This window comes from Cervus elaphus, chromosome 16 (genome assembly GCF_910594005.1).
Source record: "Cervus elaphus chromosome 16, mCerEla1.1, whole genome shotgun sequence".
NCBI classification, from domain to species: domain Eukaryota; kingdom Metazoa; phylum Chordata; class Mammalia; order Artiodactyla; family Cervidae; genus Cervus; species Cervus elaphus.
Window position 1 is genome coordinate 41,461,693 of NC_057830.1, and position 16,883 is coordinate 41,478,575.

Genomic DNA, 16,883 nt, shown 5'->3' on the forward strand with positions numbered 1-16,883 from the left:
TTCTTTCCATTTCGGGACCTGGGGGCGCCCAGGGACCGCAGCTGAGGAACAAGCCCGTCCCTCCACCCGGCGGAGGCCGAGGTCACTCACCGACGCCCAGGGTCCATCTGGCCCGGCTCGACACTGCCCAGCCACCGCCGCGCCCGCCGCGCCCGCCGCTCCAGAAGAGGAGCTCTGGTTCTGCCAGAAGGGGTGGGGCTGGGTGAGGTCAGGCTACAGCAGTGGGAGGGGCGTGAGGTCAGCCTGGGGCAGTTGGTGGCCTTCCTGCGCAGGTCAGAGCAGAGCGGCCGGCCTGAGAATGAGGGCGCTGCTGAGCCCAGGGGTTGACAGCGCTGGTTCCTGCTGTGGTCCCAGAACTCCACCTGAAACCGGAGGGAAGCCCTCTGCCCGTGAGTCCTCTGCTGCTTGTCTGTCAGCTTGTTTGAACCACGCTGGGTTTTCTGCCCCGCTGGCTAAGTGTTGACCCTGGAAATGCAACTGTGTGGGTTTTGGCTGATTCAGGGAAGAAATGCCAGATGACACTTGGAGACTCCAGTTTAATCTGAATTCAGGTCATATCTCTCTCTCTTTTTTCTTTTTTACGTTTTTTCAATGAGTTTATTTATTTGTGGTTGTGCAGGGTCTTCATGCTGTGTGGGCTTTTCTCTAGCTGCGGCGAGCAGGGGCTGCTCTCCAGTTAGGGGGGCGTAGGCTTCTCACTGCGGTGGCTCCTCTTCTTGCAGAGCACGGGTTCTGGTGCCCACAGACCTCAGTACTGTGGCTCCCACGCTCCAGAGCACCGACCCAGAGGCTGTGATGCATGGACTCAGCTGGCCTGCCATCTGGGGTCTTCCCAGACCAGGGGTGGAACTCGTGTCCCCTGCTTTGGCAGGGGGGCGATTCTTTACCACTGAGCTGCCAGGAAAGCCCTCAGGCTATTTTAGATTCTAGTTTTCCACGCTCCTATCTGGTGAGAGAGGCCTGGGAGCTGGCAGTCCTCAGCCACAGTCCTGGCTCTGCCATCAAAAGCGCCGGGGCCTCTGGCAAGCGCCTGCTCTTCCCTCAGTCGTGTCTGACCCTTTGCGACCCCACGGACCATAGCCCGCCAGGCTCCTGTCCATGGGATTTCCCAGCAAGACTACTGGAGTGTGGTGCCATTTCCTTCTCCAAGGTCATATCTCTTGAAAGTGAAGTGGAAGTCCGTCATTCGTGTCCGACTCTTGCGACCTCATGGGCTATACAATCCAGGGAATTCTCCAGGCCAGAATACTGGAGTGGGTAGCCTTTCCCTTCTTCAGGGGATCTTCCCAGTCCAGGGAATGAACCCAGGTCCCCCGCATTGCAATCAGATTCTTTACCAGCTGAGCCACCATGAAGCCACCAGAGATGCCCATGAATACTGGAGTGGGTAGCCTGTCCCTTCTGCAGCCAATCAGGATTCCCGACCCAGGAATCACACCGGGTCTCCTGCATGGCAGGAGGATTCTTTACCAGCTGAGCTATCAGAGAAGCCCAGTATGTCTTAAGGCCAGCTATTCACTGATATCTCTGAAGGCCAGCTATTCTTTGTAGGATTTCCCTAATTAGTCTTCACAGGAGTAAGGTAGCAACCTGCTAAGGTCGCAATTGATGCCCTTTTTCTAGAAAAGAAAAGTGGGGCTCAAAGCAGTGGGTAACACAGCTACAGCAAGGAAGTGTGTACCCAGACAAAACCCCCAGATTCTGCTGTGAGAACTCAGGGAAGCCATGTGGTGTGGCTTGTTCATGTGACAAGGGCTAAGGCTCCCAGCCCACCCTGGATGCTGTGGGGACCCGATTTGGTAACTGCCCTCTGGCAGCTCTGAGACTCACAGAAGCAGTTTGCACTGAAGAGAGGAAGAACACGTCCCTTCATCCTCCCCACCACACCCTCTGGGTACTCCCACACCCTGCCCCCTTTCTCTTGCTTTGTGAGGGAATAAGTGTCACGCTCAGGTGACCACATTGGCTGTCCACTGTTCACGAGGTACCAACTGGAGCTGCTACAGGAGAGGCCAAGAGCCTTTGCCCCTGAGTACCTCTGTTTCCTTTGCACTGTGGGGGCCCTGCTCCACACTTGCACACCAGAGGCCTTTTCTGAGACATGCAGGGAACCTCCCTCAGTTTGCAACAGGTTGCATCGATCGCTGTCCATTCAATGCCTCCCTTGAAATTCAGCTCATGAGCTCCGTTGTCTGCTTCGCGGCCCACCTGGCTGCCACAGGAGGGACAGAGCTGACAATGAATCCAAAGCTCAGATCTGACAGCTGGGAATCTGTGTATAAAGGACCTGATTATTCACGCTGTAGAGGCTATAGTAGGCTCCAGGGATCCGTAACCAGGGCTTGGGCCAAAGTGACTCCACAGCTGTTTTAATGCCTGGGGAGGGTTCTGGCTATAGTGGGGGTGGGGTGAGTGTCCTGAGGTTTTGAAGGCCCACTGTGTGTAGGTTCACGGCGCACAGAGAAGAGAAGGCGGAGTCCTGCCCTGGAGGTGGTCACAGCTCATGGACGAGCCAGCTAGGCAGGCAGGGCACGATAGCACCTGGTCTGACTTCATGAGTGAATGGTGTGGGGGCAGAGGAAGAGAACCAGGTCTGCTCCCTTATGTGGTGCCCGGGGAAGGTTGTCATCAGACTAAACACTAACTATGGTGATGACCATCACTGCTGTGTGCAAAGGGTTTACATTGGCGTGTGTCTTCATCTGAGCGCTCAGGCTGTCTCTAGACAAGACTGGCCATGGGCATTGCCTCTCCTTCCAACTTGAGATGTTTCATCCCTTCCTTACTGAATATTCATTTCCAAGAGGGTTTTTGGGCCACAAGGATATTGGGATTTTCTCTAGCTTTGTCTCAGGAGGAACGCGTTTCCAGTTGTTGGTGTGGTTTGTTTTTCCCGCTGTCTTTCTTGGTTTATTTTGTGAATTTGTTTCTGCCAGAGGAATAGCTCAGAATCTGCCTTCTGGCTGAGATGTGACACTTACAACAGCAAAGCCTACCTGGATATCATGACCACATTTGCCGAAAGGGCTTTGTTTTGCAGAAGACCTCTTGAAAGTACCTACACGGTCCTTTCAGAAATGAAATAAAAAACAAGAATTCTTAAGTTTAGTCTTACAATATGTGGGGAGTCAGGAAAATCCCCTGGAGAAGGGAAACACTACCCACTCCAATATTCTGGCCTAGAGAATTCCATGGAGTATATAGTCCATGGGGTCGCAAAGAATCAGACAGAATCGGAGGACTGAACTACAACAGCAGTGAAGCTTCAGCATTTGTCAAACAGAGACACCAACACTATTTGCATGACTCTGTGCGTGTTCAGGTGCTCATTCGTGTCCGACTCTTTGCAGCCCTGTGGACTGTAGCCCCCAAGATCCTCTATCCGTGGAATTTTTCAGGCAAGAATACTGAAATGGGTTGCCATTTCCTCCGCCAGGGGATCTTCCCGACCCAGGTTTGAACCCAGGTCCCCTCCAGGTCCTACATTGCCTGGCAGGTTCTTTTCTGCTGAGCCACCTGGGAAACAAGTCATTACATCCCTGGCTTATGCTAAAGTGCTTCACTTAGCATCTGGTACTCGGGAAATTCTCACTGGTGATGTGAATATTCAGTCATCTATCATTATTGCTCATAAAATAATGGAATGGCCGTGCTCACAAAGGAGAAAGAAGAGCCTTTCCAAGCCCAATCAAATCCTTCGCCACACATATCTTTTTTAAAACTTCTGACTTTGAAATAAACATGAAGCATAAAGACACCGGTTATGGCCACCAGAAAAGATCGAGTCATCCTAATAAGTGACGAGGCTTCTCCCGGTTCCAACATGCATGCATTGTTTCCCCGGCACGACCCAGCACTTCTCTGACAGCAGCTGGGGGTCCTGCAACTTAACTCAATGTGGACACTGCCTATCTGGGGATAGTGCCAGACCCCACAGGTTAAAGGCCCAGCCCTACAAGACCCTCCCACCACTCCAGCCATCATTTGCAAGCCCAGATTGTCACCTGCACCTAGACCCACCGGCTACCCATTCAGAGGTTCTGACGTCTTTGGGTTCTATTCATTTGTCGAGTGGTCAGGGAACTCAGAGAAACATGTTGCCTACTAGGTCACAGCTTTAATGTTAAAGGTAATAAACTCAGGAACAGCAGATGGAAGGGGATGCACAGGACAGGCTCTGTGGAGGGGAGGCACGGAACTTCAAGCTCTCCAAGCCCCACTTTCCCCAAATCTGCATGTGTTCATCAACCCAGAAGCTGTCCAAACCCTGTTTGGGGGATTTTATGGAGGAGTCATCACACAGGCACAATTGATTAAATCACTGGCTGGTGGTGATCGCTTCAAGCAGAAGCCCTTCTGGCTTTCCCAGACATGGTGGGGGGAGGTGGTGTGGGGGAGGAACTGGAAGTTCCAATCCTCTAAGGATATGCTTCGTTACCCTGGCAAGCAATGCCCGCCTTTCGAAAGGAGGCACTCTCGGAACAGTCACCTCATTCACCTACCAAGAGACACCTTGACTGCTCTCCCCACTTAAGAAATTCCCAGAGTGAGGAGCTCTGTGCCAGGAGTGGGGGACAAAGACCAAAAATACATTTCTTATTATTAGTACAGATCACAACATCACAGTGACCCCAAATTTCAGTGATAATTTGGTTCTATAGCCTTAAAATTTTCTCAGCAGTTGATTGGACCTTTTTTAAACAAAAATTGTGGGGGCCACACCTCGAGGCTTGCAGGGATCTTAGTTCCCCAACCAGGGACTGAACCCACACTCCCTGCATAGGAAGGCAGAGTGTTAACTGCTGGGCCACCAGGGAAGTCCCTGATTGGGCCTTTTTTAGATAAAACTGTTACCGTGGCATCAACTAAATGGTTCAAGATTTCAAAAAGCGGGCGCTGAGCATGGGCCACCTTCCTGTGGTGTCTTCAGATCATAACTGACTTTTCCATGGCCGCTGCAGCCCCAAGCTTTCCCCTGAGATGAGTCAGGCCCCAGGAAGCCTGTTGCCTTCCCCTGCTCTATTCAGGGGCTGCCGGGCACAGGCAGCGTGCGGGGTGTGAGCAGGTCCAGCCAGCACCATTAGCGGACAGATGCCCGGGATGACTCATTCCTGGGGTGCTCTGATTACAAGAAATGAGAGGGTTTGGAGAACAAGATAGTCTAGGAGAGAGCCCAGCCACATCACCTTGCCCATTTTGAAACAAATTTGGGGCTTATGCGTCTTCCCCAGGGAGAAAGAAATCCATGGACTCCAATTGGATACTCGAGCAATGACCCCCAAAAGATGAAGAGTCTTAAAGTGGGATTTCTCAGCTTTGGGATTGCTGGCATTTGATATCTTGCAGCATTCCTAAATACAACCAAAAATGTCCTCAGATTTCACCAGTGTTCCTTGGACCCCAACGTGAGGGACAGCTGGACAGGCTTGACCAGGAGCAGGGATGAATGAAATGAAAGTTGCTCGGTCATGTCCAACTCTGCAACCCCATAGACTATACTTATAGAGTCGATGGAATTCTCCAGGCCAGAATACTGGAGTGGGTTGCCTTTCCCTTCACCAGGGGATCTTGCCAACACAAGGATCAAACCCAGGTCTCCGGCATTGCAGGCAGATTCTTTACCGGCTAAATCGCAAGAGAGGCCCCAGGGAAGCCCAGGAGCAGGGATGGGGGGATGCAAAAGGACAGTGAAGCAAGAGGAATGGGGGCAGGTGAAGTCTGTCCTCCTGAGATGTCTGCTGGCCTGGTCGTCTGCAGTTGTGACCAGGCAGGGTGTGGAGGTCACAGGGGCGCAGAGGTGTGTGACCCCCTTTGCTCCCCCTGGGCCAGCGAGTGTGTGAGGCTGAGCCGCTCCGGGGCAACATGGGCTGTGAGCCCCACACAGGCGAGGGCCCTGTGTGCAGCACGAGCCTTTCTCCCGAGTCAGGAGGTTTGTTGTTGAGAAGACATCCCGTGATGACCGGGGGAAGACCAGCCTGGCTGAGGTCGTGATCAATTGGTGGATTTTAGGGACACGGAACATTGGGTGTCCCAGGTGGGGCTTCTGATACCGACATCCACAACCTGGGTTGACGGGGAGGCTTAAAACAATACGAATCGACTCTCTCCCAGTTCTGGGGGCCAGAAGTCTAAAGCCGAGGGTCAACAGGACCAGGACCCCGACCCAGGCTCTGGGGGAGCGTCACTCCCGGCTCTTCCAGTTTCGGGGGCTCCAGGCATTCCTGGCTTTGTGGCCACAGCCCCCCAGCATCCACTTCCCCCTCACACGGCCTCCTCTCTGTGTTTCTTCAGCCTCTTATAAAGACACCCGTCACTCTGCATAAGGCCCACCTAATCCTCTGTAACCTTGTCTAACTTGATTTCATCTGCAAAGACCCCATTTCCGAATAAAGCCCTCTTCGCAGATATGAGGAGTTGAGGTGTGGGTGTCTCTTTTGGAGGGCACCATTCATCCCGCAACAAAGCTGAGACATTACACATGAGCGGTTATCCCAGGAGTGGGGGGAGTTCATGCGGGACCCCTCGAGTACAGCCTTGGGTAGGGGAGGCATGGCTCGTGGTTGGAGGGCTGAGCAGGGCAGGTGGTCTGGCGGGGACCAAGCCTTGGCCTGGCTGCCTCGGTGCGGGGTTCCGGGGCGTGCACGGAAGCCCCTGAGGTCGTCAAGATGCAGGTTCTGTGTTAGCAGGTCTAGGAGTGCCCCACACTGGGCTTCTCACCTGCTCCCAGGGTGTATAAACTGCTGACCCTGGTCCATGCTTGGAGGTGCAAGGAGCGTGCAGGCCTGTTTCCCAGGAGCCGTCAGAAGCTTCCCCAAGGAAGCCCCCCCCGCCCCTGCAGTGTCCACACAAGTCCCCGATCCCCTGTCTGGTGCCCCAGAGGTAGCCCAGACAGAGACCCGCACACACACTGGGTGCCCCGGGCCAGGCACCCAGCAGAGCGGGGACTGGTGGGTCTGGAAGAATCGTGCTCATAACTTCGCATACAGAACGGATGGAGGCTGAGCCTGTCCGACTGGCTGTGACCAGAGGTGACCCACTTGCCCCCCACCCTCCTCCAGGCACCGTGGGCCCAGAGGAACTCAGCCTAAAAATTGCTTCCCCAGCTACCCACAAGAGGGGCCCTCGTTATCGAATTATGATCTGACAGCTTGATCCAGAAGACGGCCCCCTAAGTCAGTTTCACACATGAGGGTCCAGGAGGGGTGTCATGTCAGAGACCCCTGGGACAGCAGAGAGGATGGAAATGGTGGGAGAAGGGTCCTGGAGGCAGGCGGCCCAGGCCTTCCTTCTGCAGGAGCGCCTCTTCCGCCCATCCCCCACTGCCCTGTCCCTCCGATGGCCAGGGTTCCCAGGAAACGGACAAGAGCAGCTTGTGGGCCAACATGTTTCCTTGTACCTGAAATCCATCAGCATTTTTCAAGTCCAACCTCAAAGCCAGGGCATTATTTATGTCCAGTGGTCATTGCCGAGAAGGCCACACAGGAAAATCCCAGCTGCGTACCAGAGGTGACAGAGGCCCACACTGCCCTGATGTTGAGCTTGACTCCGGTTTTGGCAGAATTGTTAAGGCTGCAGACACGTGAACCGTACAAGGTCAGTTTGCTTTCATGTGGCCGTTCGGGGCTCGCCACCATACCCCAAGGCTGGCGGGCTGCAGTTTCTCCCCGTTCCTCCCCGGAGATGGTGTGAGCCACAGCGGCATCTCTTTCCTGGTTTTGTGGATGTTGGTTTTAGAAAAGCAAGCGAGGAGCTGCCTGTTGGAGGATGGGAGCTGCCTCAACACCAGACTCTAGGACCCCCGGGTAGGCGGTGAGGGTACCTGAGCTCCCAGGCCGGCTCAGACCCCGCCCAGCCACTCTGAGGCCACGGGTGTGGGTCCAGACCCAGCCCGGCCACTTCCTGGGGGCTGAGCAGCCTCAGGCAAGTGGTTTCCCCACTCGGGACCTCAGTTTTTCTGTCTGAGGAATGGAGGTGATGGCACATCCTCCCTGCTGGGGGTGGGCAGGGCTGCCGTGGACACGGGGTTGGGGGAAGGGCATGTTTCTTGCCGTTTCCAGTTGAGGCCTTGTGGGCATGATCTGGTGTCCGAGTGCGTTCCCAGACTTGGCTCAGTGTGGTGATGAGCATGGAGTTGGGGGGCGGTGGTCCCTCCTCATAGCCTGGACATCGGGGTGGGGCTTCTCGACTTTGAGGCACCTGAAGTCTAATTTCAGCAGCTCCATATGTAAGGACAGTGCAGCACCAGATGTTCTCAGGGACTTGTCTTCCCGGACGCAGACCCCCATCCCCACCCCACCCTGTGTGGGCATCCTGACCCGGATTGTGGTACAGGGGTCAGATCCCTTTACCGAGGGAAGGAACTGAGGCTCTGAGAGGCGGGGCAAGGAGATCCAGGGCCTTGGGCCCCACAGGGGCAGAGCCAGCACTTGAACGTGGGTGCTGGGTCCTCACGTGAGACTCTGCCCTGAACCGTGAAAACTGGACTGTAGAGAGGGCTGAGTGCCAAAGAATTGATGCTTTTGAACTGTGGTGTTGGAGAAGACTCTTGAGAGTCTCTTGGACTGCAAGGACATCAAACCAGTCAATCCTAAAGGAAATCAACCCTGAATATTCACTGGAAGGACTGATGTTTGAAGCCGAAGCTCCAATACTTTGACCAACTGATGTGAAGAGCTGACTCATGGAAAAGACCCTGATGCTGGGAAAGATTGAGGGCAGGAGGAAAAGGGGGCGTCAGAGGATGAGATGGTTGGATGGCATCACTGACTCCACGGACATGAATTTGAGTAAGCTCTGGGAGATGGTGAAGGACAGGGAAGCCTGGTGTGTTGCATCGATGGAGTCTCAAAGAGTCGGACGTGACTTAGTGACTGAACAACAACAAAATGTGGTCTTCAGCCCCCATCTCACTCCTACCCCCAGGCTCAGTGCCTCTGCCATGAGCCTCTTGTACAGTGAGGTGTCAGGGGCCGTTGTCTAGTCCCAAAGCTATTCATATTTATATTCATAATTGCACCATTACACATTCACTTCTTTGGCCCTAAAGTTTTTATGTCTCTTGAGTCTTAAGCACTAAGGCTTTTATACACCCCACCTGGCTTCCTTTGGGCCTCTCTTGGTTTTATGGAAGTGTACTTGTTATAAAGTGAATTCTGGACATATTTTAAGACTCTTGTCTTTAAAGTTCGTCAAGGACAGCTCCGCCCGGGTCCCAGGTAGTCGGGCTGAAATCTGTGCCCTTCAGGTTGCGGTTCTGATGTCCTCCCATGTCTCTAGGCCGGCTGTGTGCCAGAGTCAGCTCTTTCTGGCTCCTCGGGAACTCTGCCAGCCAGGTGTAAACCCTTTAGTACATGAATCAGGCCACGGCGGGAGTATTTACACCGTGGAAATTGGCACATGATCCAGCTACAGATCAGGGTTGGGTTTTCTTCCTGGAGAGCAGGGAGTGGGCAGGGGGCTGCATACGTTATCATCATGCTCCAGCTCTGTGCCCACGTGTCTCCCTTTCCTGAAGAGGTCAAGGTCTTCAAAAGTGTCTTCTATTTTCGCTTCTCGTTATGACACTTTTTTATTTCTGCACGTTCTGTTTGGTTCTTTTCCAAGTTGGCTGTGTCCATTTTTTAATGGTTTCCTGTCCTTTGAAGGACCTTTCTATCTTGAGGTTTATTTCTGTAAACAAGGAGAGCTTTATTAGTTTTATTATCCATCTAATCCTCTCAGAATCCCAAGCTGAGGGGGTCACTTCTGCTGGTTCTCCTCTAGCTGTCTTTCATCCTGGTGGGCCTGGCGCTCTTCCCCACTGGCCACCACCCTTCCATAACCCGTGGGGCAGTTCCCAAGCCTAGGAAGAAGTTGCCCTTATCCAGAAAGACTTGGCACTTGCATTCTCCACTCATCTGAGGGCGTTATGGATAGGAACACATTGAGCCAAGGTCACAGGCTGACATGCCTGGACTCACTGGGGTCCTCACCCGTTCCTTCTCCTGCTTGGCACCAGCACCACCTTCCTTGTAATTCTCGGGTCTGGAGGAGGGAGGCCCTTTCTGGGTCATCTGAAAGTGTCGTCTCCTGGGAGTCCAAATCCATCCGGAGGGAAGGGTCTTCTGTTAGACTCCCCATCTTGGGCAGTTGCTCCTCTGGGTCTTTCAGGTCTTCGGCAACTTTAGTGAGTGATACTTTTTTTTTTTTTTAATTGTTTTCCATGAGAGGCTGGATCTGAGTAATCTACCCACTCATCATCAACGTAGGCCTGTGAATGAATACATGTCTTTTATTCCTTCAACAAGCCAGGCCTTGGGAGCCAGACCCCGTGCCAAGAGCTGAGGGGTAAATCCGCCCGCCAGTCCTGCGGCCCCAGCTCGTTCAGACAGCGCGTTCTGCGTCCAGGCTCACTGGAGACAGTCAGGGTACCATGTCCAGGATGTGTCGAAGGCATGCTTATGCCAGCGCCCCATGTGACCGCGCCCGAGTAACCTCAGCAGCTCCTCCCGGGCGGTGCAGATGTGGTCAGCAGGAACCAAGGTGCAGAAATGCCTCCCTGCCGACCCTTGCCCAGGGACTGAGCACTTTCCTGTCCCCTCTGGGAGTCGTCCAGGTGGAGGGCGGGCGTGAGCAAGGCAGGGTCAGACCCCAGTGGCGGTCCCAGCCTGCCCCCTCGTCCACGAGTATTAAAGTGAAGCCGGTGATGCGGCCAGAGGTCGGGGAAAGACCGCAGGGGGACTGTCCCCCCGGCCCTCCTGGATCACTCCAGATATCATCAAGCTGGACTCCCGTGAGATGACACGTTCAGGTGACCGAGAAAGGGCCCCTGTCTTCCACCTCTGGGACTGGAAGGAAGGCGGTCCTGGCGCCGATCAGGAGAAGCATGATGAGGCCCACCCCGTGCCAGACGCTGTCCCTCCTGGGGGCACGTCGGTCACCTGAGCAGACCGATCCAGCCTGGAACCAGACTTCCAGGTCACACCCACAAGGGACCCCGGTGCCAACAGGAAGAGCAGGCAGGCCCTAGGGCTGCCAAGAATGCGCCCGGTCATTAGGGACTGACCGGGCATCACGTGCCTTGAGCACATTCGAGGCGAACACGACCCCTCCCGCAGAGCAGCCGTGGCCTCAGAGGCCCTCCTGCGGTGGGGTTATCCTTGGTGCTGAGGAAGCCGAGGGCACAGAGGGGGAAGTGGTCAGATGTCCAGCCCAGGCCTCCCAACGGTGCTCTGGAGCCGTCTGTGTGTCCCTGCCGTGTACACATGCTCCCCACAGCTGGACCGTGAGCCAGGGAGGGGTGCACACAGGATGCCATGGAGGCCCCCAGCACCCTCGGGCCTCAGCTCTCGGCACCCCCTAATTCCCTGATGGCAGTGAGGGGGCCCTCTGGGGTGGGCGGCAGCTGTGGGGTCAGGGTGGGCTGGGGAGGTGTGCTGCCCGGAAGCCCTCTGGGGGCAGCTAGGGACCCCATGCTCAGTCTCGCTGAGGCCAACCTTGCAACAACCTCAGAGCCTGCCCTTAAGCGGAGACGGGTGACCATGATATACAACACACAGGCTCAGGCAGCCGAGGGGACGAAGAGGGGCCCTGGCGTCCTCGAGCACCAGGAATCCCTCACGGGGACGTCTTTGCTTCTTCTGTGATTCCCTTCTTCCTTCTCAAAGGAAAGTGCCGGGAACGACTGTGGTGGGGTCTCCGTTCCTGTGAGTTGAGCCGGGAGTGGAGGTTTAACCCCGTCCAGTCTGTGCTGGGCAAGCCTCCCCATCCCCTCTGCACCTTGGACGGCACAGTCCGGGTCACTCTTCTGGGCCTTCTTGGCTCTTTAGCAACATTAGGTGTGACATTTGTTTTATTTCTTGTCTTTGTCCAGCCTTTGGTGGCAGTCCATTGCAAGGACCCTGACTCTGTCCCTTCCCCGAGCCCCTTGGCTCTCCACACGTCCATGCCAAGGCTCGAGGCCCCTGCCGTTCTGTGGCCTCCAGACTCCCCACCCAAGGGGCCGGTCTGGACAGAAGCCTCCGCTCTGGGGCATCTGGCTCGGGGAGCGGACCGGCGTCTCTCGGTTTCTTCCCATCGGGAGCAGACTGCTGTCAGGCTGGCCCCAGGGTTTAAAACCTCCCATGTGTGTAAGAACGAGGACATCCCGTGTGTTCACCGAGTCCCACGACCCTTTCCCGATCCTGCCAGCTGTTTTTCTGGGTAGGACCCTGTCGCTGACATAAACAGCAGAGCGTGTTTCCCAGCGATGCCTACCCAGCACTGCTTCTTGACCACCATCGAGAGAAATCTCCACGGACTCGGGGGAATGTAGTTTGGGTCTTTGCGTGCGGCTGAGCAGAGCACAAAAAAAGAAACCTGGGCTCTAACAGGAAAGACGGGGTTGGCCGTATGGGGGCATCGGCGGTCATTCCTAGCGCCCCGTGTGGTCAGCCCCTCCCAGGAGCCCCCAGGCTAGAGGCTTTGGTGCCCCAGGACTTCCTAGGGCAGGTGAAGCACCTTCCAGCTTCTTTGCAAAGAGAGTCTGTGCAGGGGTGGTCTTAGAGGCCTCAAGGTCATGGAGAGGCAGCAAGCCTCAGCCACCAGGTTGGGCGGGGGTGCTGAGAGCACCAGGAACTCCCCCCACCTGTGAAGCAAGTCACGAATGGCGAATTTTGCAGAGGAGCAAAAGGTGGGCTCACAGAGGCTGAGTAATTCTCAGAGACAACACAGGAGCAGACTGACTGCGACCCAGGTCGCTGAAACCACGGCTCCCTCCTGTGCTCTTCTGACCAGCCCCTTGAGGGCAGCAGGACGATCTGGGCTCCCCTGGCCTGAGCCCCCGGGCCTGCCTCCCCTCGTCCATGATGGGATGTGTGCATTCCCAAATGCACGCGCTGTGTCCCCCAACCATGGGCCGTCATGGCAGGCTCCAGGCTCCCTGCAGGTGAGCCCCACGCCCTCCAGCACACCTCTGAGCCCTGCTTATCTGGTCGTTGTGCCCGAGGGTCCTGATCCTAACTGTCTTCTTGAGGCAGCCTCGGGACTGAGGTCCTAGAGTCCTGCTTCTTCGAAGCTCTGTGCACCAAGCCCAGTGAGGCTTCCTGACAAGTATGGTGTCTTCATGTGGCTTCATGACAAGTATGGTGGGCTGAGTGGTGGCCCTGAAAGCCGTCTATCCTTCTGCAGCCTGCAAAGGTGACTTATTCCGATGAAAGTTCTCAGCAGATGGAAGTAAGTTACTGACCTCTGTACCAGATCACCTGGGATGCTTGCGGACCCTAAATTTAATGACAGGTGTCTTTGGAAGAGAAGAGGGGGTGATCTGAAGCACAGAGCCACCCAGGGCAGAAGGTTTGTGCAGATAGACGCAGGGGTGATGTGGCCACAAGCCCAGGGAGGCCTGGGGACCCCACGGGCTGGACCAGGCCAGAGGGACCCTCCCCTGGAGCCTCTCGAGGGAGTTCAGCCCTGCCCACACGTTGATCACAGGTTTCTGACGGTGGAACTTGGGGAGAATGAATTTGTGTTAAAGCTGTCCAGTCTGTGGCCAGTGGCTGTAGCCGCCCCTGGACACCAAGAGTGAACTTGCCGGCTCCGAGGTGAGAACAGTGGCAGGAACTGCCATTCCCCCGCCCTCCATACGCACACAACCTTGTCATGAGGTTAAATGAGTTCATACGCACAGAGGCTTGAATCAGGGACTGACACTTGGATCTCAGCCCCCTTCACCTCCTCCTCATCGTCATCATCACTGTCATTGTTAGGGCCCTCATCCACTCGTTCAGTGGACACGTGGTGCTCCTGCATGGCCCCGATGTGGGCAGCGAGGCCAGCGACCTGGGAGGCTCCACACAGGCCTCACTCTGCCTGCTGGGGCCGCGTGGACAAGGCCTGTGCAGTGACACGGAGGCCCCGGGAGAGGCTGGATCCTCCGGTCATGGGAGGCACGGGGGCCTCCGCATCAGAGGTGGAGGGATAAGGCGGGGTCATCCAGGCGGGTGCAGCCCGTCACTCAAAGATGGGGAAGAACCCCACATGGCACCCAGTGTCCAGGAGGCTCCCCTGTATGTCATTTAACTTCCCAATGTCTGGGGACGTTTTTCTAGTGACCCTTTTATGATTCCTAGCTTAATTCCATGAAGAGCCCCATCTTAGTCTTTTTGGGCTACTGTTACAAATACCATAGACTAGCTGCTAAAGAAGAGAAAGTTGTTTCTTATAGTACTGCAGGCTGGGAAGTCCCAAGATCACCAGCAGGTGCCACGTCTGGTGAGGCCTGTTTCCTGGTTCCTAGACTGCCTGCTTCTCTCTGTCCTCCCAGCACGGGGCCCATTCCCTCCTGACCTGACGCCTCCCAGAATCTGTGCCTCCTAGTATCATCTCCACGTGCAGGGTGAAGTTTGAGGGCACATAATCGTCATCCCATTGCAATCCCTAAGTATACCCTGCATTATTTCAGTCCTTTGAAATAATTCAACCTTTCCTAATGGCCCAATGTATATTCATTTTCTTATATGTTCCTTGGGCTCTAGAAAATAATATGTATCAGGGGGAATGCAGTGTTTCATGCATATCAGTTAGGTCAGGTTTGTCAATTCAGATTTCGGTAGCCATGTTGAGTAAGCAGAAGTAGGTGAAATTATCTGTAATATATTTTATTTTATCACACCCAAAAGATTATCATTTCAGTGTATAATCAACATGATAAAACCTAACGAAATATTTTCTGTTCTTTTTTTCATGCTACGTCTTTAAACTCCAGTGTGTGTTTCACGCTTGCAGCACATCGCATTGTAGAGCCAGCCGCATTTCAGGTACTTCATGGGTGCAGGTGACTACGTCCCAGGGAGCCCAGTTCCATGACAGATGTGTCTTTATCGTCTCCCACTGCGATTATGAACGTGGCTGTTAGTCCTTTTCTCTTTCTGTCAGTATTTATGTATTGATATTTTGAGGTTATATTATTCAGTTCAGTTCAGTTACTCAGTCATCTCCGACTCTTTGCGACCCCATGAGTCACAGCACGCCAGGCCTCCCTCTCCATCACCAACTTCCCGAATTTACACAAACACATGGCCATCGAGTCAGTGATGCCATCCAGACATCTCATCCTGTGTAGTCCCCTTCTCCTCCTGCCCCGAATCCCTCCCAGTATCAGGGTCTTTTCCAATGAGTCAACTCTTTGCATGAGGTGGCCAAAATACTGGAGTTTCAGCTTCAGCATCAGTCCTTCCAGTGAACACCCAGGACTGATCTCCTTCAGGGTGGACTGGTTGGATCTTCTTGCAGTCCAAGGGCCTCTCAAGAGTCTTCGCCAACACCACAGTTCAAAAGCATCAATTCTTCGGTGCTCAGCTTTCTTCACCGTCCAACTCTCACATCCATACATGACCACTGGAAAAACCGTAGCCTTGTCTAGATGGACCTTTGTTGGCAAAGTAATGGCTCTGCTTTGTAATATGCTGTCTAGGTTGGTCACAACTTTGCACCCAAGGAGTAAGCATCCTTTAATTTCATGGTTGCAATCACCATCTGCAGTGATATTGGAGCCCCCCAAAATAAAGTCTGACACTGCTTCCACTGTCTCCCCATCTATTTCCCATGAAGTGATGGGACCAGATACCATGATCTTAGTTTTCTGAATGTTGAGCTTTCAGCCAACTTTTTCACTCTCCTCTTTCACTTTCATCCAGAGGCTCTTTAGTTCCTCTTCACTTTCTGCATTAAGGGTGGTGTCATCTGCATATCTGAGGTTATTGATATTTCTCCTGGCAGTCTTGATTCCAGCCTGTGCTTCTTTCAGCCAAGCGTTTCTCATGGTGTGCTCTGCATACAAGTTAAATAAGCAGGGTGACAATATACAGCCTTGACATACTCCTTTTCCTATTTGGAACCAGTCTGTTGTTCCACATCCACTTCTAACTGTTGCTTCCTGACCTGGATACAGGTTTCTCAGGAGGTAGGTCAGGTGATTTGGTATTCCCATCTCTTTCAGAATTCTCCACAGTTTATTGTGATCCACACAGTCAAAGGCTTTGGTATAGTCAATAAAGCAGAAACAGATGTTTTTCTGGAACTCCCTTGCTTTTTCAATGATCCAGAGGATGTTGGCAATTTGATCTCTGCTTCCTCTGCCTTTTCTAAAACCAACTTGAATATCTGGAATTTCATGGTTCACGTATTGCTGAAGCCTGGCTTGGAGAATTTTGAGCATTACTTTACTAGCGTGTAAGATGAGTGCAATTGTGCGATAGTTTGAGCATTCTTTGGGATTGCCTTTCTTTCGGATTGGAATGAAAACGGACCTTTTCCAGTCCTGTGGCCACTGCTGAGTTTTCCAAATTTGCTGGCATATTGAGTGCAGCACTTTCACAGCATCATCTTCCAGGATTTGAAATAGCCCAACTGGAATTCCATCACCTCCACTAGCTTTGTTCATAGTGATGCTTTCTAAGGCCCACCTGACTTCACATTCCAGGCTGTCTGGCTCTAGGTGAGCGATCACACCATGGTGATTATCTGGATCATGAAGATCTTTTTTCTCCAGTTCTTCTCTGTATTCTTGCCACCTCTTCTTAATATCTTCTGCTTCTGTTAGGTCCATACCATTTCGGTCCTTTATCGAACCCATCTTTGCATGAAATGTTCCCTTGGTATCTCTCATTTTCTTCAAGAGATCTCTAGTCTTTCCCATTCTGTTGTTTTCCTCTATTTCTTTGCATTGATCACTGAGGAAGGCTTTCTTATCTCTCCTTCCTATTCTTTGGAACTCTGCATTCAAATGGGAATATCTTTCCTTTTCTCCTTTGCTTTTCACTTCTCTTCTTTTCACAGCTATTTGTAAGGCCTCCTCAGACAACCATTTTGCCTTTTTGCATTTCTTTTCCATGGGGATGGTCTTTATCCCTGTCTCCTGTACAGTG

General features: G+C 53.5%; 1 protein-coding gene across 1 annotated transcript in view; it reads right to left on the bottom strand.

Moving 5' to 3' along the window:
• Positions 1 to 13,767, bottom strand: part of LOC122710054 — a 30,950-nt gene extending 17,183 nt beyond the window's left edge. Inside the window, exons 1-4 of the mRNA XM_043927499.1 lie at positions 13,667 to 13,767; positions 10,879 to 11,010; positions 9,972 to 10,023; positions 91 to 362 (exon numbers count right to left, since the gene is read on the bottom strand). Of these exons, the coding sequence (XP_043783434.1) occupies positions 91 to 362; positions 9,972 to 10,023; positions 10,879 to 11,010; positions 13,667 to 13,767 (557 nt within the window). The remainder of the gene's footprint in view (positions 1 to 90; positions 363 to 9,971; positions 10,024 to 10,878; positions 11,011 to 13,666) is intronic.
• Positions 13,768 to 16,883: the final 3,116 nt, after the last annotated feature.